This window comes from Parambassis ranga, chromosome 13 (genome assembly GCF_900634625.1).
Source record: "Parambassis ranga chromosome 13, fParRan2.1, whole genome shotgun sequence".
NCBI lineage: Eukaryota > Metazoa > Chordata > Actinopteri > Ambassidae > Parambassis > Parambassis ranga.
The window spans coordinates 16,370,951-16,394,016 of NC_041033.1; the positions used below are offsets into that span (position 1 = coordinate 16,370,951).

Consider the following 23,066-nt stretch of genomic DNA (forward strand, 5'->3'; position numbering starts at 1 on the left):
ACTAATCACAAATTATATTATTGTGTATTAACAAATATCTCAAGGGGCTTTTGCAGTCCCTTTACCCATCAAATGTTTCTTTGTATTGTTCTCAGGTTTTAATAAAATTATGTAGCATTTGGGCAAAAATATGCAAAACAGCAGACCATAACTGGAGGCCAGAATAGCAAATATCTCCACAGCTACAGTGAACTTCCCAGGAGAGCTGACATATGCTGGGATAAAAGTGACCCAGACTGCACAGAATATCAGCATGCTGAATGTGATGAATTTAGCTTCATTAAAATTATCAGGCAGCTTACGAGCTAAAAAAGCAAGTAGAAAACATAACATAGCAAGGAGCCCAATGTATCCTAACACAGCCCAGAACCCTACAGGTGACCCCAGAGCACACTCCAGAATAATCGTGTCTTTATAATGCTCCATATTTTTATAAGGGAATGGAGGATTGATTGTTAGCCACAGTACACAAATTAAAATCTGTATAAGAGTGAAACCCAGAACGCTAAGTCTCTGCTGTGCAGGCCCAAACCATTTCATGACATTACTACCAGGAAGTGTGGCCCTAAAGGCCATTAACACCACTATTGTTTTCCCCAGAACACATGAGATACAGAGGACAAATGTGATGCCGAACACTGTGTGTCGCAGCATACAGGACCACTCAGTGGGCCGGCCGATGAATGTCAGTGAACACAGGAAGCACAGAGTCAAGGAGAAGAGCAGCAGGAAGCTCAGCTCAGAGTTGTTGGCCCTGACAATAGGAGTCTGTCTGTACTGGAAAAATATGAGGGCTATAGTCATTGCCAGGCATGCTCCAAAGACAGAAAATGAGACCAGCAGTATACCCATTAATTCCTTAAAGGTGAGAAACTCTATAGCTTTCATGTCACAGTTATTCCTCTCTTCATTGGACTTGTACTCAGGAGGGCATTTGTCACATTTCACTGCATCTGAAAGCATAAATATGTTTAGGCTGTACAACGCGCTCATCTTCAGATACACCAGTAAAGTACTAGCAGTGATTTTGCCCAACAGAAACACAATGAGTACAAGCGTAAAGGCTAAGAATCCTGTGGTCTCACTTGTACTGTTGCTGAACTCCCCATCAGCACAGGTGATGCAATCAAAACAGCAGATAGGCTTTCCCTTAACAAAGGCCCGGCGGGTCCCTGGCATACAGCTCTCACTGCAAACAGACCTCGGCACCTGTATCACAGTGACAATATTAATCATCTTAATGAAACAAAAAAATGCTCACTTATTATTGACAGTGAGAAATGATGAGGATAAACAATATGAACAATGAGTTTGACTATAAAGAAGCTTGTTTAGGCAGCTTCTCTGCAGTAACTCACCTCAAGACTCTCTCTTGCCCACTTGGCTCTCACACCTTCCTTCATCTCAAACTGTTGACCCTCAGGCTGTGAGCCATCATAATAACCAATGGTCTCAAAGAGTATATAACCTGTCTCATCCATCTGCCAGTTGACCAGTGCATAATGTGCCACAGGGTCACCCAGCTTGTCAAAAAACACATTTTCCCCAATCTTAGTGGTGAAATTGACCTGGGTTAGGTAATGCAGCACCTGTAGGGAAACACTGATGTTATTATAATTAATCACACTTACAGTAGTTTGGCACAGAAATGTGATTTTCTTTTTACCTGCCATGGTTGTACATTTTTCCTATCAGCACATGTATTGTTCTCAAAAGGCCCATGTCCATCTTTGCAATCAAAGAGCATGTGAAAAGCATAAGCAACAGCATACGTGGCCTTGTAAACATTATTTAGCAGGCTGGCATCTGAAACATCTGTGAAGCGTGTCTTTACGTCCCTCAGAGACTCTTTCCCATCGCAGTTTGCAACAGGATCCGGAGCCTCAGGCTCTGTCCGGGGAGTCAGGGTGCAGCTAAACACTGTTTCCCACAACTCCACAAGTCCCTCATTCCCTTGTGTGGTAGATGGCCTGCTGTTGGCTAGAAACTCCTGCAGTCCAGGGATATGAGTGTTCAGTGCCGCAAAGCCCACCGCTCCCTGGACCACAGCATAGTTTAGTGGAGAGGCAATATATCGATATGTGATCCAGCCCTCACTTCCTACCCACTGTAGGCCTGTCACATTCTGAGCATGAAGCTCCTTAATGAGTATGTCCAGATCAGTACCATCAGCAAATGCCACTATTACCTTAGAGGTGGATGTTTTTATGATGTCCACCACTTCTAAGAACCACTTCCTGGGATCAGTTCTGTAAATAGCCAATGAGTACTCGACACACACACCTTCTTTTTCTGCTGCTTCCAAGAAAGAGGCCATACCACCATTCCCATAGTCACTGTTAGTTCTGATTGCTCCGACCCAGGTCCAGCCAAAGTGTTTCACAAGCTTAGCTAGCGCTTCGCTCTGGTAGATGTCATTAGGTATGGTTCTAAAAAAAGAGGGATAGTCTCTTCTGTTGCTAAGACATGCACACGTGGCTGAATGACTGATCTGAAGGACAAGATAAATTACATATTGTGATACTGTAAGACACTGTGATAAGCATTATTAGATATTATTTTACTTTGTGTGCTGTCAACACTCACCACAGGTATATGGAAGGGTCCCATGGTACGTGCAATGCCTATTGTAGAGGTGGATGTGGTTTCCCCAATGACAGCATGCACAGTGAAGAGTTTGTTACAGGTGTCTGCCTCGCTCTCATACCGATTCATTAGATTTAATGATGCCCTGATAGACAGAGGGATACTGGGGCAGGAGTCAAAGATCCTATAACCCACTGTCACTCCTGGTAGCAACTCTGAGCTGTTGTTGATCTCCTCTATGGCAAACATCATAGTGTACGCATACTGAAGCTCTCCTGGGTCCAGTCTGGACCAAATTGTACAACATCATAAAAAGTGAACCATGTGAAACATTCTCATGGACAACAAACAGATTAACAGCACATATTGGAATACAGTTTACATTTTTCTTACCCATCACACTTGCTTGTTCCTGGGTTGGCTTCATAAGCTGGATTGACAGTAACAGGGTTCTGATGGAAGGAGAAAATGCCTCCGATGTTGATGTCTCCCTCCATAGAAAACTGAGATAGTTCTTTTGTCCCATATGTTTGACACACGGGTTTCTCCCCTCTCACAGCCAGAAGTGAAAGAAGCAGCAGCTCGGCTATTAGCAGCATAGTAGCTCATCTGAGTTTTTGGCTCTCAAAGCCCAAAGATGAACCGCTCATCTCTGAGCATTTTATAGGAGTTTTCTATCACAAAGCCACAGGGGCTTGAGGTCTACGTTTGTGAATACGGTCTTTGTCTGCACCAATGATGTTGCTCGTGCTGTGACTGACAGGTGGATGGGCCTGTTAGAGAGCCCATTTGTATCACTGTGTTATTTTTCACAACCAAATCTTATAATAGCAATTCTGAAATTCTGAAAATGTTCTTAATATTTCAGTGTGAGATTAAAGGATTAAAAATCATTTACACACCTACAAAATAAAAGGTTTTGTCTAAAAATATCCACACATGTTTTTTAGCTTAAATCTTGTGACAAAAATTATGGAATTTAATGATTTTTTTGCACCATGTTACTACAGCCATCCCTGAGTAGATTTAGCTACAGCGTTGTTTGTGTTTTGCAAAGATTTAATGAAAAACAACTATATATTTGTTTTTATTTATTGGGGATGATTCTAATTTGGAAATGTATGCTTATAGCTGATATGTGTATTTACAAATTCATACTCTTCAAGGATCAGTTCGGGTTTTTTGTTGCCTAATATTTTGTGTCTGATGTGGCTGAATTGGCCGGTTAGATCATACACGTTATACAGCACTGAATCTCCTACAAGCTTGTTGTAGTAGCTTAAAATAGTCTTTCTGCTTGGCTTGATTATTATAGTATAGTACTATAGTACTATAGTATATTATAGTATCTCCAACCGAATATTGTATAGAGTTGCTTTGAAGATTAATTTCAATTAAATAATGGCTACAATTTCTCTGACTTTTTTATATTAGGAAACAGAATTAGTTCAGCAGTTTTATAAGTTTATGTTTTTGACTAGTTTCTTCCCATCATATGTTTTTTTGTATTTCTTTCTGGTTTCAGTAATAAAATATAACATTTTGGAGCAAAAATGCAAAAAAACAACCCAAAGCTTGAGGCCAGAATAGCAAATATCTCCACGGCTACAGTGAACTTCCCAGGAGAGCTGACATACGCTGGGATAAAGGTGATCCAGACTGCACTGAATATCAGCATGCTGAATGTGATGAATTTGGCTTCATTAAAATTATCAGGCAGTTTGCGAGCCAGAAATGCAAGAATTAAACATAGAACAGCCAGAAGTCCAATATAGCCCAACACAGCCCAGAAGCCTATAGGTGAGCCTAAATCACACTCTAGAATGATCCTTTCAGTGGCATGAGCAGTGTTTTTGTAGGGGAATGGTGGGGCTAAAGTTAACCAGAGCACACAGACTAACACCTGAATTAAAGTGCAGCTGAGCACACTTGTTCTCTGAAGCGGAGCAGAACACTGAGGAACCGTATTTGCTGGCCTTCTAGCCTTAAACGCTACCACCACAGCTATTGTTTTAGCCAAGATACATGAAATGCACAGAGCAAAAGTGATGCCAAAAGCTGTGTGGCGCAGCATGCAGGACCAAACAGTAGGCCGGCCAATGAAGGTCAGAGAACACAGGAAGCACAGAGCCAAGGAGAAGAGCAGCAGGAAGCTAAGTTCAGAGTTACTGGCTTTTACAAGAGGCGTGTGACGAAAACGGAAAAAGATGTATGACATCGCCAACGTTAAACTTGCTCCAACCAATGAGAAAGCAGCAAGGAGCGACCCCATTGTTTCTTCATAAGATAGGAACTCGATCACCTTTGGAACACACTGGCTGTGGTCCTCATTTGACCAGTACTCCAGTGGGCATCGCGTGCACTCTGCTGAATCTGAATAGAAGACATGAACACTGATTAGTGTTCATGCTTTAAACTACAAGTTTTGATGAAGCACAAACAATAGGTCATGATTTATGAGCAAACCTTATATTGAAAAATATTTTTACTCACTGCTGGAGTTGCTGATCTCTCCAGCAGCACATGCAATGCAAGAGAAACAGCAGATGGGTTTTCCTTTAATCACAGCTGGCCGGAAACCTGGCAGACAACTCTCACTGCAGACAGACAGAGGCCTCTGTAACAACACCACAAACCAGCAGTCACTTTGTGGTTCCTGTAATTTAATAACCTCCGACATGATTTTTTATACACACTGTTAGTAGTTTGGTACCTTCAGTGAATCAGCAACCCATGTTATGTTTAATCCATTCATTGTAAACTGCTTTCCATTTGGTAGTGAAGCATCGTAGTTCCCCACAGTCACAAACACAACGTCTCCTACTCTGTTTCTCTGCCAGTTCACCAGCTCATATGTTGCTGTAGGGTCTCCATTTTTATCAAAATACACTCTCTCTCCTGATTGAATGGTAAAATTCACATCCTGGAGGTGTTTCACAACCTATACATGCACAGCAGTGGTGAATAATGTTTCAATAACTATTTACACATTTATGATAGTCATTTCTTACCTGTTGTTGTTGTAATGGATCTCCCCAGACACAGGAGGCTGTACCACTTTCTCCACATTTTAGCATGTTATGCATAGCATGTGCTACAGCATATACAGCCTTATATACATTGTTAGATATTCTGAGTTCTGACACATCAGTGAATGGGTTTTTGATGTCTTGTAGTTTCTCGGTGCCAGAGCACTGAGTCTGACCATGCAGGCTGGATTGAAAAGTGCAGCCAAATGTAGCTTCCCAGAACTCTCTCAGCAAGTTATTCTGAGGGTCCTGACTTGGGTTAACCTGTAAAAGGAAATCTCGCAATCCTGTGATCTTACTCTTTCTAATAGTGAAGCCAAGAGACCCCATCAGGATGCCAGAGTACCTCTTATCAGCCAAATAACCTGCAGTAATCCAGGATTCACTGCCTACCCACTGCAGCCCAGTCAAGTTCTGCCTCAGAGCTTCCTCAAGCAGAATGTCCATCTCACTCTGGGCAAGGAAGGCAACTAAAACTTTTGCACTGCCCCTGCGGATCAGTCTGACCACTCTTGCAACCTGCTCGCTGGAGTCAGTCCTTGAAATGGCCTCTGAATACTCAACACAAACCCCCTCCTGGCTTGCAGCTGCAATAAATGTTGCCATGCCATTGTTGCCATAGTCATTGTCACTTCTAACTGCGCCAACCCATGTCCATCCAAAGTGCTTAACTAGTTTGGCTAGGGCTCTGCTCTGGTAGTAGTCACTAGGGATGGTTCTGAAGAAGGAGGGGTATGCCTTTCTGTTACTCAGACAAGCACATGTGGCAAAGTGGCTGATCTAAGAAAAAAAAAACAAGGAAAAACTTAAAATATCAATAAAATCTGAGAGGGATGTATGTTTAGTATGTAAATGTCACTTGCACACACGATGCACAAATATAAAGACTATTTACCACTGGTATTTGAAAAATCCCTGAAATTTGTAGCATCACAATGGTTGAAGAGGACTCAGAGGCTCCAATAATGACATGCACAGGTGACTGGCTAGAGCAGGTTTTTTCCAAAGTCCTTTCTTCTCCATTCAACAAAGACATCACTGCACGTGTTGAAGGCAGTGTAGAACCACAGGTGTCAAATATCTTATAGCCAATTGAGACATTAGGCAGTAGAGAACTATTGTTAATCTCCTCGATGGCAAAAATCATTGTTTGAGCAAAACGAAATTCTCTGAAATTTATCCTGAAAGGAATAATAGATCAAAATTTCATGTGACTTTTCTTAAAAAAAAAACAACAAAGGCAAGAGAAGGCAACAACAACAACAAAAATACCTGGAGCATATGAGCGGTCCTGGAGTATCTGTGAGGGAGAGTGAAGGCTGTGAGATTTGGCTATGGATGGAAAAAGCTCCTCCAATGGTGATATCCCCTTTCTTAGACAACAGAGGAAACTCTTGGCTCCCCAGCATCTCACAGACAGCTGCGTCTTCTTCTGCTCCAAGGACTCCGTACACAACCACCAACAGCAACATTACAGAGATGCAATCACACATCTTTTACATGCTTCAAAACACAACCCTGAACTCTCTGATGACTTCTTCCATCACTGACCGAAACAAGATGGGCAGAGCTTTATACTTGTACAGATGATGATGACTTAAGTCCTCATCAAATCACAGTTCGTTGATGATGTCAAGCAAGAAATTATATTTTATCAACAGAACATAATACATAGAAGCCAACAGATTTAATTAAATTTTAGTATCTCCGATCTAAATAAAAACCACCACTGATTTTTTTTATCAGGTTTTATTTATATAAAGCTTACCAAGGATTAATACAATGCAATACAATACAATGCATACAACCCACATTATCAACTTTTAGCTGTTATACTAGATGTAAAATCTAAACATTATTTGCTATTTGGTGAAATAAAGTCACAGATATATACAAGTTATAACTACTGTAAAACTTCAAATAATAGCCCGGGCCTTTGTTTGCCTAAATCGGCAAAAAAGCCATCCAGAACTATCTGAAAAGTTGTCCAGATCCCTTCCATCATTAAGGTCATCGTACATTTCTTTAGCCTTAATCCTCATCATCTTTCGAGTGACGCGAAGATGTTTCGCCCGCATGCGGTGGATCCATTCGCTCATTTTCACCTTCAGATCGTTGTTAACCTTTTTTCACCCTCCACCAAACAGTCTGGCCCTCTTACGGTCCTCATCAGACAGGCGTTGAAATTCAGCCTTAATTTTTCTCTATTCTCTCTCCCTCTTTGGATCAATCGGAAAACACTTTTGACTCGGCTTCTCCTGAATTTTCTTCGGCATATTTGACAACTGATAGTTTAAATTTAATATCATACTTCTTTCTCTTTGTTGCCATGGTGGCCCTTGCCATCTGAGAACACGTGAAGAGTACCGGTAAACAAAGGCAGGTTGAAGCTGATGCAAGTGTGTTTGTGTCTCCATGACAACATCAAACGTTGGCATAAATTGTTAATAATCAGACCAGGCCTGTAAACATTACCGGCGTCAGTTCGGGACTCGGCTATTATTTGAAGTTTTACGGTACATTATTTTAGGTTGTATTTTTTCCCATCAGATGTTTCCTTGTGTTCATTTCAGGTTTAAAAACGATTATATTACATTTTGGTGCAAATATGCAGAACAGCAGCCCATAACTCGAGGCCAGAATAGCAAATATCTCCACAGCTACAGTGAACTTCCCAGGAGAGCTGACATATGCTGGTATAAAGGTGATCCAGACTGCACAGAATATCAGCATGCTAAATGTGATGAATTTAGCTTCATTAAAATTATCAGGCAGTTTTCGAGCCAAAAAAGCGAGTACAAAACAAAGGACAGCAAGCAGGCCAATGTATCCTAACACAACCCAGAAGCCTACAGGTGACCCCAGAGCACACTCCAGAATAATCTTCTCTTTATAATACTCCATATTTTTATAAGGGAAAGGAGGATTGATTGTTAGCCACAGTACACAAATGAAAACCTGTATAAGAGTGAAACTCAGTACACTGAGTCTCTGCTGCATGGGACCAAACCATTTCATGACATTACTACCAGGAAGTGTGGCTCTGAAGGCCACTAACACCACTATTGTTTTCCCAAGAACACAAGAAATGCAGAGGACAAATGTGATGCCAAAAGCTGTGTGTCGCAGCATACAGGACCACTCAGAGGGCCGGCCAATGAAGGTCAGAGAGCACAGGAAGCACAGAGTCAAGGAGAAGAGCAGCAGGAAGCTCAGCTCAGAGTTGTTAGCCTTCACTAAGGGAGTATCTTTGTTGATTAAAAATAGAATGGCCACTATCAATGTAAGGAGGGCCCCAAACAAAGTGAAAAACACAAGTATTTTACCCATGACCTCAGTGAAGGAGAGAAACTCGACATTTTTCAGTACACATGCATCTCTGTTTTGATTGGACCAATACTCTTCAGGGCATTTTTTGCAGTCATTGGAATCTGAAATAAAGATATTATTGCCATTGACTCTATTAAATCCTGAGAACATAAACAACAGAATATACCGGAGCAGTTTTTAGTATAATACAGATGCCACAGCAAGCAAAACATGTGTGTAATTTGCTATAATACATGTCAGTAGTACCTGTGGTGTTGCTGATTTCTCCATCAGCACATTGAATACAGTCATAACAGCAGACAGGCTTTCCCTTTTGGAGGACTTTATGAGTTCCTGGCCGACAGCTTTCACTGCAGACTGATACTGGCAACTTTAAATCCAAGACAAAAAAAGTTATATTATTAATTTTATATACATCCTTAATTTACTACATTTTTTATGGTAAGTTAAGATATTTGCCTCCTTGCTTCCTCCGGGCCATGTTATAGCTTCAGTCTTAAGAACAAACTTCTGTCCAAGGGGCAGGGAGGCATCGTAGTAGCCCACTGCTTCAAATTGAACACCTCTATCTGAGCTTTGCTGCCAGTTCACCACCTCGTACCTGGCCACAGCTGATCCGGTGCTGTCAAACCCCACCTGGTCCCCATTCTTAATGGTAAAATTCACCTGCTTTAGAGACTCCACTACCTGAAAGTGCAGTAGATAATATATGAAAGTTTGTAAGGATGCTGGTTTACAAAATTAAGGCATTAGCAATCATTTGTTTATTTTACCTGCCAGGGTGTAATCTCCACTGCCTTGTCACAGCCCTGACTCTCTGAGCAGTTTAGGATGCTGTGCAGAGAATAGGCAACAGCATAGATAGCTTTGTAGATGTTACTGGAGTACCTCATCTCTGCCACATCTTCATCATAATCCCTGAACTGTATTAGATCCTGGTTTTCTTTACAAAATGCAGTGTTGGTGTCTTTGCACTGAAATGCTGTCTCCCAGAAATCCTTAATTAAGAAATTCTCTAGGCCGCTGATGTTGGCCTTCTGCACAGCAAAGCCTAGTGAACCTCCCAGCACACTAAAGCTTGTGGGAGTTACAAGGCCATCAGCCGTGATCCAGGCCTCCACACCAATGAACTGACGGCCTGTGATGTTGTGCAGGCTCAGCTGCTCTAAAAGGTCGTTCATCTCTATATGGCCCAGGAAGCCAACAATGACCCGGGCGGTGCTCTTACGGATCACATCTACCACTTTCATGAGTCTTTCTGGTTCAGCCCGGTGAAATTTCTCTGTATATTCCACACACACCCCCTCCTTTTGAGCTGCATCAAGGAAGATAGCCATGCCATAGTTGCCATATTCACTGTCACTGTTGACAGCTCCGACCCAGGTCCAGCCAAAGTGCTTGACCAGCTGAGCAAGGGCTCGGCTTTGGTAGAGGTCACTGGCAATGGTGCGAAAGAAAGAGGGATACTCCTTCCTGTTACTCAGACACTCACAAGTAGCTGAGTGACTTATCTGAGAAAACACACAGAGAGACAGAATAAGGCGAGTTTGCAAAGAGTATACACATCAGTGTGTATTGACAGTGCTCTTACCACTGGTATTTTAAATGGTCCAGTAGTGCGTGACAGCACAATAGTTAAAAAGGATTCAGACTCTCCAATAATAGCATGGACAGCAGATTGACCAGAACACCTCTTTCCCAAAGTCCACTCATCACCATTCATCAGGGCCATCGCTACTCGCATTGAGGACAATGTTGAGGCACAGTTGTCATAAATACGGTATCCAATGGACACATTGGGCAGAAGAAATTCGCTTTTGTTTATTTCCTCAATAGCAAATATCATTGTCTGGGCAAATCGAAATTGCCTGATGTCCAAACTGACATATAAAACACAAACTTGTGATCACTATCAGTTTCAAAGCTTTTGACAAAGTGTTTTAAAAAAGTTAATTACCTGGAACACCTGGGTCGAGTCGGTTTCTCTGTAAAGGAAAATGAAGGCTGTGTGATCTTGCTGTGGATGGAAAAGGCTCCCCCGATCGTGACATCTCCTTCTTTAGACAGCAGAGGAAACTCTGGACTTTCCAGTATCTGACACAGAGGAGCTTCCTCCTGTAATGTTTCAAACAGCAAACCCATGAAAACCAGTCCTATTAACAGTGGTGACATGTTCTACTGACAGAAGCTGAAGAGCTGGAGTCATCCAGGTCAGAGTCAGACTTGAATGTGTCATTTTATTACTGGCGGCATGGATCACTGGCCTCTAAGTAACCAATCAGGGAAAAGTGAGAGTGGGCAGCCTTGACATCACTGTATGTGAATAAGCATCATCCTGTTGTCACCATGGTACCCAAGGAAATGGCAGAAAAGCTGGTTGTCTGTTTGTTGAGAAAAAGTGTACATGATCTTTTATTAAGTCTAACCAAGTAAATTTGATGCTAAAACTTAGAAGTAAACAAAAGCAGACCATATGTGTTGTCTGGAGAATCATTAGCAGTAGATATATTCTGCAGATTATGTTTAAGGATGCAGCAACTAAATCATATCTTGTTAGCTGAGCCAGTTTATGTCAAGTAGGATTTGAAATTTAATGGATAAGCTATAATTCCTTTTATCAATAAATATGATCATTGCTGCCTTATACCTCACAGCCTTTAGTGTTACAGGTAATAACTTGTTAAAAACAGAAATGATAGAATAAAAACAAAAATCAGTCAAATATGTTATGATGTATCTTAAAATGAAGCTCAGTCGAGCCACGAGGCAGCCAGCAGATTTGATCAAATTTAAACCCTTAGTATCGCTGACCTAATTAAAAAGAGACAGAACACCACAGATAGTTATTTGTTTTTATTTGTATAAAGCTTCACAAGGATGAATCCAATGTGCACCCAATTCAATTGTCAATGTTTACCTGTCATAATAGATGTAAGATCTAAACATTCTGTGCTATGTGGTCAAATGAAGTAACAGATATATACAAGTTATATCTACATTATGTTAGGTTGTATTTTTGCCCATCAGATGTTTCCTTGTGTTAATTTCAGGTTTAAATATGATTATGTTACATTTTGGTGCAAATATGCAGAACAGCAGCCCATAACTAGAGGCCAGAATAGCAAATATCTCCACAGCTACAGTGAACTTCCCAGGAGAGCTGACATATGCTGGGATAAAGGTGATCCAGACTGCACAGAATATCAGCATGCTGAAAGTAATGAATTTAGCTTCATTAAAATTATCAGGCAGTTTTCGAGCCAAAAAAGCGAGTACAAAACAAAGGACAGCAAGCAGGCCAATGTATCCTAACACAGCCCAGAAGCCTACAGGTGACCCCAGAGCACACTCCAGAATAATCTTCTCTTTATAATGCTCCATATTTTTATATGGAGATGGAGGATTGATTGTTAGCCACAGTACACAAATTAAAACCTGTATAAGAGTGAAACTCAGTACACTGAGTCTCTGCTGCATGGGACCAAACCATTTCATGACATTACTACCAGGAAGTGTGGCTCTGAAGGCCACTAATACCACTATTGTTTTCCCAAGAACACAAGAAATGCAGAGGACAAATGTGATGCCAAAAGCTGTGTGTCGCAGCATGCAGGACCACTCAGAGGGCCGGCCAATGAAGGTCAGAGAGCACAGGAAGCACAGAGTCAGGGAGAAGAGCAGCAAAAAGCTCAGCTCAGAGTTGTTAGCCTTCACTAAGGGAGTATCTTTGTTGATTAAAAATAGAATGGCCACTATCAATGTAAGGAGGGCCCCAAACAAAGTGAAAAACACAAGTATTTTACCCATGACCTCAGTGAAGGAGAGAAACTCGACATTTTTCAGTACACATGCATCTCTGTTTTGATTGGACCAATACTCTTCAGGGCATTTTTTGCAGTCATTGGAATCTGAAATAAAGATATTATTGCCATTGACTCTATTAAATCCTGAGAACATAAACAAGAGAATATACTGGAGCAGTTTTTAGTATAATACAGATGCTACAACAAGCAAAACATATGTGTAATTTGCTACAATACATGTCAGTAGTACCTGTGGTGTTGCTGATTTCTCCATCAGCACATTGAATACAGTCATAACAGCAGACAGGCTTTCCCTTTTGGAGGACTTTATGAGTTCCTGGCCGACAGCTGTCACTGCAGACTGATACTGGCAACTTTAAATCCAAGAAAAAAAACTTTTTATTATTAAACTTATATACGTCCTTAATTTACTACATGCTTTATGGTAAGTTAAGATATTTGCCTCCTTGCTTCCTCCGGGCCATGTTATAGCTTCAGTCTTAAGAACAAACTTCTGTCCAAGGGGCAGGGAGGCATCGTAGTAGCCCACTGGTTCAAATTGAACACCTCCGTCTGAGCTTTGCTGCCAGTTCACCACCTCATACCTGGCCACAGCTGATCCAGTGCTGTCGAACCCCACCTGGTCCCCATTCTTAATGGTAAAATTCACCTGCTTTAGAGACTCCACTACCTGAAAGTGCAGTAAATAATAGATGATAGTATATAAGGATGCTGGTTTACAAAATTAAGGCATTAGCAGTCATTTGTTTATTTTACCTGCCAGGGTGTAATCTCCACTGCCTTGTCACAGCCCTGACTCTCTGAGCAGTTGAGGATGCTGTGCAGAGAATAGGCAACAGCATAGATAGCTTTGTAGATGTTACTGGAGTACCTCAGCTCTGCCACATCTTCATCATAATCCCTGAACTGTATTAGATCCTGGTTTTCTTTACAAAATGCAGCTTTGGTGTCTTTGCACTGAAATGCTGTCTCCCAGAAATCCTTAATTAAGAAATTCTCTAGGCCGCTGATGTTGGCCTTCTGCACAGCAAAGCCTAGTGAACCTCCCAGCACACTAAAGCTTGTGGGAGTCACAAGGCTGTCAGCCGTGATCCAGGCCTCCACACCAATGAACTGACGGCCTGTGATGTTGTGCAGACTCAGCTGCTCTAAAAGGTTGTTCATCTCCACATCAGCCAAGAAGCCAACAATGACCCGGGCGGTGCTCTTACGGATCACATCTACCACTTTCATGAGTTTTTCTGGTTCAGCCCGGTGAAATTTCTCTGTATATTCCACACACACTCCCTCCTTTTGGGCTGCATCAAGGAAGATAGCCATGCCATAGTTGCCATATTCACTGTCACTATTGACAGCTCCGACCCAGGTCCAGCCAAAGTGCTTGACCAGCTGAGCAAGGGCTCGGCTTTGGTAGAGGTCACTGGCAATGGTGCGAAAGAAGGAGGGATACTCCTTCCTGTTACTCAGACACTCACAAGTAGCTGAGTGACTTATCTGAGAAAACACACAGAGAGACAGAATAAGGCAAGTTTGCAAAGAGTATACACATCAGTGTGTATTGACAGTGCTCTTACCACTGGTATTTTAAATGGTCCAGTAGTGCGTGACAGCATAATAGTTAAAAAGGATTCAGACTCTCCAATAATAGCATGGACAGCAGACTGACCAGAACACCTTTTTCCCAAAGTCCACTCATCACCATTCATCAGGGCCATCACTACTCGCATTGAGGACAATGTTGAGGCACAGTTGTCATAAATACGGTATCCAATAGACACATTGGGCAGAAGAAATTTGCTTTTGTTTATTTCCTCAATAGCAAATATCATTGTCTGGGCAAATCGAAATTGCCTGACGTCCGAACTGACATAAAACACAAACTTGTGATCACTAGCAGTTACAAAGCTTTTGACAAAATGTTTTAAAAAAGTTTAAGATTACCTGGAACACCTGAGACGAGTCGGTTTCTCTGTAAAGGAAAGTGAAGGCTGTGTGATCTTACTGTGGATGGAAAAGGCTCCCCCGATCGTGACATCTCCTTCTTTAGACAGCAGAGGGAACTCTGGACTTTCCAGTATCTGACACAGAGGAGCTTCCTCCTGTAATGTTTTAAACAGCAAACCCATGAAAACCAGTCCTATTAACAGTGGTGACATGTTCTACTGACAGAAGCTGAAGAGCTGGAGTCATCCAGGTCAGAGTCAGACTTGAATGTGTCATTTTATTACTGGCGGCATGGATCACTGGCCTCTAAGTAACCAATCAGGGAAAAGTGAGAGAAGGCATACCTCGATATCACTGTATGTGAATAAGCATCATCCTGTTGTCACCATGGTACCCAAGGAAATTTCAGAAAAGCTGGTTGTCTGTTTCTTGAGAAAAAGTGTACATGATCTTTTATTAAGTCTAACCAAGTAAATTTGATGCTAAAACTTAGAAGTAAACAAAAGCAGACCATATGTGTTGTCTGGAGAATCATTAGCAGTAGATATATTCTGCAGGTTATGTTTAAGGATGCGGCAACTAAATCATATCTTGATAGCTGAGCCAGTTTATGTGAAGTAAGAGTCAAATCTTATGGATAAGCAAGAATTCCTTTTATCCATAAATATGATCATTGCTCCCTTATACCTCAAAGCCTTTAGTGTTACATTTATTAACTTGTTAAAAACAAAATTGATAGAATAAAAAACAAAAATCAGTCAAATATTTTGTGATGTATCTTAAAATGAAGCTCAGTCGAGCCACAAGGCAGCCAACGGATTTGATCAAATTTGAACCCTTAGTATCTCTGACCTAATTAAAAAGAGACAGAACACCACAGATAGTTTTTATTTGTTTTTATTTATATAAAGCTTAACAAAGATGAATCCAATGTGCACCCACTTCAATTATCAATGTTTACCTGTCATAATAGATGTAAAATCTAAACATTCTGTGCTATGTGGTCAAATGAAGTAACAGATATATACAAGTTATATCTACATTATGTTAGGTTGTATTTTTGCCCATCAGATGTTTCCTTGTGTTAATTTCAGGTTTAAATATGATTATGTTACATTTTGGTGCAAATATGCAGAACAGCAGCCCATAACTAGAGGCCAGAATAGCAAATATCTCCACAGCTACCGTGAACTTCCCAGGAGAGCTGACATATGCTGGGATAAAGGTGATCCAGACTGCACAGAATATCAGCATGCTGAAAGTAATGAATTTAGCTTCATTAAAATTATCAGGCAGTTTTCGAGCCAAAAAAGCGAGTACAAAACAAAGGACAGCAAGCAGGCCAATGTATCCTAACACAACCCAGAAGCCTACAGGTGACCCCAGAGCACACTCCAGAATAATCCTCTCTTTATAATGCTCCATATTTTTATAAGGGAATGGAGGATTGATTGTTAGCCACAGTACACAAATTAAAACCTGTATAAGAGTGAAACTCAGTACACTGAGTCTCTGTTGCATGGGCCCAAACCATTTCATGACATTACTACCAGGAAGTGTGGCCCTGAAGGCCACTAACACCACTATTGTTTTCCCAAGAACACAAGAAATGCAGAGGACAAATGTGATGCCAAAAGCTGTGTGTCGCAGCATGCAGGACCACTCAGAGGGTCGGCCGATGAAGGTCAAAGAGCACAGGAAGCACAGAGTCAAGGAGAAGAGCAGCAGGAAGCTCAGCTCAGAGTTGTTAGCCTTCACTAAGGGAGTATCTTTGTTGATTAAAAATAGAATGGCCACTATCAATGTAAGGAGGGCCCCAAACAAAGTGAAAAACACAAGTATTTTACCCATGACCTCAGTGAAGGAGAGAAACTCGACATTTTTCAGTACACATGCATCTCTGTTTTGATTGGACCAATACTCTTCAGGGCATTTTTTGCAGTCATTGGAATCTGAAATAAAGATATTATTGCCATTGACTCTATTAAATCCTGAGAACATAAACAAGAGAATATACCATAGAAGATTTTAGTAAAATACAGATGCTATAGCAAGCAAAACATGTGTGTAATTTGACATAATACATGTCAGTAGTACCTGTGGTGTTGCTGATTTCTCCATCAGCACATTGAATACAGTCATAACAGCAGACAGGCTTTCCCTTTTGGAGGACTTTATGAGTTCCTGGCCGACAGCTGTCACTGCAGACTGATACTGGCAACTTTAAATCAAAGAAAAAAAAGTTTTACTATTAAATCAACTCATATACTTCCATATATTACTACATGCTTTATCGTAAATTAAGATATTTGCCTCCTTGCTTCCTCCGGGCCATGTTATAGCTTCAGTCTTAAGAACAAACTTCTGTCCAAGGGGCAGGGAGGCATCGTAGTAGCCCACAGGTTTAAATTGAACACCTCTGTCTGAGCTTTGCTGCCAGTTCACCACCTCGTACCTGGCCACAGCTGATCCGGTGCCGTCAAACCCCACCTGGTCCCCATTCTTAATGGTAAAGTTTACCTGCTTTAGAGACTCCACTACCTGAAAGTGCAGTAGATAATATATGATATTATGTAAAGATGCTGTTTTATAAAATTAAGGCATTAGCAATCATTTGTTTATTTTACCTGCCAGGGTGTAATCTCCACTGTCTTGTCACAGCCCTGACTCTCTGAGCAGTTGAGGATGCTGTGCAGAGAATAGGCGACAGCATAGATAGCTTTGTAGATGTTACTGGAGTACCTCAGCTCTGCCACATCTTCATCATATTCCCTGAACTGTATTAGATCCTGGTTTTCTTTACAAAATGCAGCTTTGGTGTCTTTGCACTGAAATGCTGTCTCCCAGAAATCCTTAATTAAGAAATCCTCTAGGCCGCTGATGTTGGCCTTCTGCACAGCAAAGCCTAGTGAACCTCCCAGCACACTAAAGCTTGTGGGAGTCACAAGGCTGTCAGCCGTGATCCAGGCCTCCACACCAATGAACTGATGACCTGTGATGTTGTGCAGACTCAGCTGCTCCAAAAGGTTGTTCATCTCTACATGAGCCAGGAAGCCAACAATGACCCGGGCACTGCTCTTACGGATCACATCTACCACTTTCATGAGTTTTTCTGGTTCAGCCCGGTGAAATTTCTCTGTATATTCCACACACACCCCCTCCTCTTGGGCTGCATCCAGGAAGATAGCCATGCCACTGTTCCCATAGTCACTGTCACTGTTGACAGCTCCGACCCAGGTCCAGCCAAAGTGCTTGACCAACTGAGCAAGGGCTCGGCTTTGGTAGAGGTCACTGGCAATGGTGCGAAAGAAAGAGGGATACTCCTTCCTGTTACTCAAACACTCACAAGTAGCTGAGTGACTTATCTGAGAAAACACACAGAGAGACAGAATAAGGCGAGTTTGCAAAGAGTATACACATCAGTGTGTATTGACAGTGCTCTTACCACTGGTATTTTAAAAGGTCCAGTAGTGCGTGACAGCACAATAGTTGAAGATGATTCAGACTCTCCAATAATAGCATGGACAGCTGACTGACCAAAACACCTCTTTCCCAAAGTCCACTCATCACCATTCATCAGGGCCATCACTGCTCGCATTGAGGACAATGTTGAGGCACAGTTGTCATAAATACGGTATCCAATAGACACATTGGGCAGAAGAAATTTGCTTTTGTTTATTTCCTCAATAGCAAATATCATTGTCTGGGCAAATCGAAACTCCCTGAGGTTCACACTGATGCACAAAACACAAACTTGTGATCACTAGCAGTTACAAGGCTTTTGACAAAGTGTTTTTAAAAGAGTTCAAGATTACCTGGAACACCTGAGACGTGTCGGTTTCTCTGTAAAGGAAAGTGAAGGCTGTGTGATCTTGCTGTGGATGGAAAAGGCTCCCCCGATCGTGACATCTCCTTCTTTAGACAGCAGAGGATACTCTGGACTTTCCAGTATCTGACACAGAGGAGCTTCCTCCTGTAATGTTTCAAACAGCAAACCCATGAATACCAGCCCTATTAACAGTGGTGACATGTTCTACTGACAGAAGCTGAAGACCCGGAGCCATCCAGGTCAGAGTCAGACTTGAATGTGTTGTTTTATTACTGGCGGCTTGGATCACTGGCCTCTAAGTAACCAATCAGGGAAAAGTGAGAGAGGGCAGCCATGATATCACTGTATGTGAATAAGCGTCATCCTGTCTTCACCATGGTACCCAAGGAAATGGCGGAAAAGCTGGTTGTGTGTTTTATTGAGAAAAAGTGTACATGATCTTTTACTGAGTCTAACCAAGTGAATTAAATACTAAAACTGAGAACTAAACAAAAGCAGACCATATGTGTTGTCTGGAGAATCATTAGCAGTAGATATATTCTGCTGTTTGTTTGAGATTGGGGCAACTAAATCATATCTTGTTAGCTGAGCCAGTTTATGTCAAGTAGGAATTGAAATTTAAAGGATAAGCAAGAATTCCTTTTATCCATAAACATGATCATTGCTCTCTTATACCTCACAGAATTTTGCTTAAAATGTGTTAGAGTCATTAAGAAGTTATTTTGTTGTTGTCTGTTTATGTATGATAGAATTACAAACAAAATCAGTCAAATATTTTATGATGTATCTTAAAATAAAACTCAGTCGAGCCATGAGGCAGCCAGCACATTTGAACAAATTTGAACCCTTAGGATCTCTGACCTAATTAAAAAGAGACAGAACACCACAGATAGTTTTTGTTTGTTTTTATTTATATAAAGCTTAACAATGAATAATACAATGTGCACCCACTTCAATTATCAACTTTTACCTGTCGTAATAGATGTAAAATCTAAACATTCTGTGCTATTTGGTGAAATAATGTAACAGATATATACAAGTGACATCTACATTGTTTTAGGTTGTATTTTTCCCCATCAGATGTTTCCTTGTGTTCATTTCAGGTTTTAATACAATAATATAACATTTTGGTGCAAATATGCAGAACAGCAGCCCATAACTAGAGGCCAGAATAGCAAATATCTCCACAGCTACAGTAAACTTCCCAGGAGAGCTGACATATGCTGGTATAAAGGTGATCCAGACTGCACAGAATATCAGCATGCTGAATGTGATGAATTTAGCTTCATTAAAATTATCAGGCAGTTTTCGAGCCAAAAAAGCGAGTACAAAACAAAGGACAGCAAGCAGGCCAATGTATCCTAACACAGCCCAGAAGCCTACAGGTGACCCCAGAGCACACTCCAGAATAATCCTCTCTTTATAATGCTCCATATTTTTATAAGGGAATGGAGGGTTGATTGTTAGCCACAGTACACAAATTAAAACCTGTATAAGAGTGAAACTCAGTACACTGAGTCTCTGCTGCATGGGCCCAAACCATTTCATGACATTACTACCAGGAAGTGTGGCTCTGAAGGCCACTAACACCACTATTGTTTTCCCAAGAACACAAGAAATGCAGAGGACAAATGTGATTCCAAAAGCTGTGTGTCGCAGCATGCAGGACCACTCAGAGGGTCGGCCAATGAAGGTCAAAGAGCACAGGAAGCACAGAGTCAAGGAGAAGAGCAGCAGAAAGCTCAGCTCAGAGTTGTTAGCCTTCACTAAGGGAGTATCTTTGTTGATTAAAAATAGAATGGCCACTATCAATGTAAGGAGGGCCCCAAACAAAGTGAAAAACACAAGTATTTTACCCATGACCTCAGTGAAGGAGAGAAACTCGACATTTTTCAGTACACATGCATCTCTGTTTTGATTGGACCAATACTCTTCAGGGCATTTTTTGCAGTCATTGGAATCTGAAATAAAGATATTATTGCCATTGACTCTATTAAATCCTGAGAACATAAACAAGAGAATATACCATAGAAGTTTTTAGTAAAATACAGATGCTATAGCAAGCAAAACATGTGTGTAATTTGACATAATACATGTCAGTAGTACCTGTGGTGTTGCTGATTTCTCCATCAGCACATTGAATACAGTCATAACAGCAGACAGGCTTTCCCTTTTGGAGGACTTTATAAGTTCCTGGCCGACAGCTGTCACTGCAGACTGATACTGGCAACTTTAAATGAAAGAAAAAAAAGTTTTACTATTAAATCAACTCATATACTTCCATCTATTACTACATGCTTTATCGTAAATTAAGATATTTGCCTCCTTGCTTCCTCCGGGCCATGTTATAGCTTCAGTCTTAAGAACAAACTTCTGTCCAAGGGGCAGGGAGGCATCGTAGTAGCCCACAGGTTTAAATTGAACACCTCTGTCTGAGCTTTGCTGCCAGTTCACCACCTCGTACCTGGCCACAGCTGATCCGGTGCTGTCAAACCCCACCTGGTCCCCATTCTTAATGGTAAAGTTTACCTGCTTTAGAGACTCCACTACCTGAAAGTGCAGTAGATAATATATGATATTATGTAAAGATGCTGGTTTACAAAATTAAGGCATTAGCAATCATTTGTTTATTTTACCTGCCAGGGTGTAATCTCCACTGTCTTGTCACAGCCCTGACTCTCTGAGCAGTTGAGGATGCTGTGCAGAGAATAGGCGACAGCATAGATAGCTTTGTAGATGTTACTGGAGTACCTCAGCTCTGCCACATCTTCATCATATTCCCTGAACTGTATTAGATCCTGGTTTTCTTTACAAAATGCAGCTTTGGTGTCTTTGCACTGAAATGCTGTCTCCCAGAAATCCTTAATTAAGAAATCCTCTAGGCCGCTGATGTTGGCCTTCTGCACAGCAAAGCCTAGTGAACCTCCCAGCACACTAAAGCTTGTGGGAGTCACAAGGCTGTCAGCCGTGATCCAGGCCTCCACACCAATGAACTGATGACCTGTGATGTTGTGCAGACTCAGCTGCTCCAAAAGGTTGTTCATCTCTACATGAGCCAGGAAGCCAACAATGACCCGGGCAGTGCTCTTACGGATCACATCTACCACTTTCATAAGTTTTTCTGGTTCAGCCCGGTGAAATTTCTCTGTATATTCCACACACACTCCCTCCTCTTGGGCTGCATCCAGGAAGATAGCCATGCCACTGTTCCCATAGTCACTGTCACTGTTGACAGCTCCGACCCAGGTCCAGCCAAAGTGCTTGACCAACTGAGCAAGGGCTCGGCTTTGGTAGAGGTCACTGGCAATGGTGCGAAAGAAAGAGGGATACTCCTTCCTGTTACTCAAACACTCACAAGTAGCTGAGTGACTTATCTGAGAAAACACAGAGAGAGACAGAATAAGGCGAGTTTGCAAAGAGTATACACATCAGTGTGTATTGACAGTGCTCTTACCACTGGTATTTTAAAAGGTCCAGTAGTGCGTGACAGCACAATAGTTGAAGATGATTCAGACTCTCCAATAATAGCATGGACAGCTGACTGACCAGAACACCTCTTTCCCAAAGTCCACTCATCACCATTGATCAGGGCCATCACTGCTCGCATTGAGGACAATGTTGAGGCACAGTTGTCATAAATACGGTATCCAATAGACACATTGGGCAGAAGAAATTTGCTTTTGTTTATTTCCTCAATAGCAAATATCATTGTCTGGGCAAATCGAAACTCCCTGAGGTTCACACTGATGCACAAAACACAAACTTGTGATCACTAGCAGTTACAAGGCTTTTGACAAAGTGTTTTCAAAAGAGTTCAGGATTACCTGGAACACCTGAGACGTGTCGGTTTCTCTGTAAAGGAAAGTGAAGGCTGTGTGATCTTGCTGTGGATGGAAAAGGCTCCCCCGATCGTGACATCTCCTTCTTTAGACAGCAGAGGATACTCTGGACTTTCCAGTATCTGACACAGAGGAGCTTCCTCCTGTAATGTTTCAAACAGCAAACCCATGAAAACCAGCCCTATTAACAGTGGTGACATGTTCTACTCACAGAAGCTGAAGACCCGGAGCCATCCACGTCAGAGTCAGAATTGAATTTGTTGTTTTATTACTGGCGGCTTGGATCACTGGCCTCTAAGTAACCAATCAGGGAAAAGTGAGAGAGGGCAGCCATGATATCACTGTATGTGAATAAGCGTCATCCTGTCTTCACCATGGTACCCAAGGAAATGGCGGAAAAGCTGGTTGTGTGTTTTATTGAGAAAAAGTGTACATGATCTTTTACTGAGTCTAACCAAGTGAATTAAATACTAAAACTGAGAACTAAACAAAAGCAGACCATATGTGTTGTCTGGAGAATCATTAGCAGTAGATATATTCTGCTTTTTGTTTGAGATTGGGGCAACTAAATCATATCTTGTTAGCTGAGCCAGTTTATGTCAAGTAGGAATTGAAATTTAAAGGATAAGCAAGAATTCCTTTTATCCATAAACATGATCATTGCTCTCTTATACCTTACAGAATT

The 23,066-nt window shown here is 41.5% G+C and overlaps 6 protein-coding genes across 6 annotated transcripts; all 6 read right to left on the reverse strand.

Moving 5' to 3' along the window:
* Positions 1 to 39: 39 nt before the first annotated feature.
* LOC114445145 (extracellular calcium-sensing receptor-like) lies at positions 40 to 3,125 on the reverse strand. The gene is made up of 6 exons (XM_028420104.1): positions 2,980 to 3,125; positions 2,587 to 2,872; positions 1,667 to 2,491; positions 1,359 to 1,589; positions 1,086 to 1,209; positions 40 to 953 (listed from the first exon to the last, which is right to left on the reverse strand). The coding sequence occupies exons 1-6, from the start codon at positions 3,081 to 3,083 to the stop codon at positions 40 to 42; spliced, it is 2,484 nt and encodes an 827-aa protein (XP_028275905.1). The 5' UTR covers positions 3,084 to 3,125.
* A 938-nt stretch (positions 3,126 to 4,063) lies between these two features.
* Positions 4,064 to 7,108, reverse strand: LOC114444590 (extracellular calcium-sensing receptor-like). Its single transcript, XM_028419270.1, has 6 exons — positions 6,888 to 7,108; positions 6,511 to 6,796; positions 5,598 to 6,395; positions 5,300 to 5,527; positions 5,080 to 5,203; positions 4,064 to 4,959 (listed from the first exon to the last, which is right to left on the reverse strand). Exons 1-6 carry the CDS (start codon positions 7,106 to 7,108, stop codon positions 4,064 to 4,066), a joined length of 2,553 nt encoding a protein of 850 aa, XP_028275071.1.
* Positions 7,109 to 8,141: 1,033 nt separating this feature from the next.
* Positions 8,142 to 11,045, reverse strand: LOC114444592 (extracellular calcium-sensing receptor-like). Its single transcript, XM_028419272.1, has 6 exons — positions 10,903 to 11,045; positions 10,537 to 10,825; positions 9,719 to 10,456; positions 9,405 to 9,632; positions 9,192 to 9,315; positions 8,142 to 9,046 (listed from the first exon to the last, which is right to left on the reverse strand). The coding sequence occupies exons 2-6, from the start codon at positions 10,789 to 10,791 to the stop codon at positions 8,142 to 8,144; spliced, it is 2,250 nt and encodes a 749-aa protein (XP_028275073.1). The 5' UTR covers positions 10,792 to 10,825; positions 10,903 to 11,045.
* A 903-nt stretch (positions 11,046 to 11,948) lies between these two features.
* Positions 11,949 to 14,853, reverse strand: LOC114444591 (extracellular calcium-sensing receptor-like). Its single transcript, XM_028419271.1, has 6 exons — positions 14,711 to 14,853; positions 14,344 to 14,632; positions 13,526 to 14,263; positions 13,212 to 13,439; positions 12,999 to 13,122; positions 11,949 to 12,853 (listed from the first exon to the last, which is right to left on the reverse strand). Exons 2-6 carry the CDS (start codon positions 14,596 to 14,598, stop codon positions 11,949 to 11,951), a joined length of 2,250 nt encoding a protein of 749 aa, XP_028275072.1. The 5' UTR covers positions 14,599 to 14,632; positions 14,711 to 14,853.
* A 907-nt stretch (positions 14,854 to 15,760) lies between these two features.
* On the reverse strand, positions 15,761 to 18,671 carry LOC114444478 (extracellular calcium-sensing receptor-like). Its single transcript, XM_028419072.1, has 6 exons — positions 18,529 to 18,671; positions 18,159 to 18,447; positions 17,341 to 18,078; positions 17,027 to 17,254; positions 16,811 to 16,934; positions 15,761 to 16,665 (listed from the first exon to the last, which is right to left on the reverse strand). The coding sequence occupies exons 2-6, from the start codon at positions 18,411 to 18,413 to the stop codon at positions 15,761 to 15,763; spliced, it is 2,250 nt and encodes a 749-aa protein (XP_028274873.1). The 5' UTR covers positions 18,414 to 18,447; positions 18,529 to 18,671.
* A 927-nt stretch (positions 18,672 to 19,598) lies between these two features.
* On the reverse strand, positions 19,599 to 22,509 carry LOC114444500 (extracellular calcium-sensing receptor-like). The gene is made up of 6 exons (XM_028419111.1): positions 22,367 to 22,509; positions 21,997 to 22,285; positions 21,179 to 21,916; positions 20,865 to 21,092; positions 20,649 to 20,772; positions 19,599 to 20,503 (listed from the first exon to the last, which is right to left on the reverse strand). The coding sequence occupies exons 2-6, from the start codon at positions 22,249 to 22,251 to the stop codon at positions 19,599 to 19,601; spliced, it is 2,250 nt and encodes a 749-aa protein (XP_028274912.1). The 5' UTR covers positions 22,252 to 22,285; positions 22,367 to 22,509.
* Positions 22,510 to 23,066: the final 557 nt, after the last annotated feature.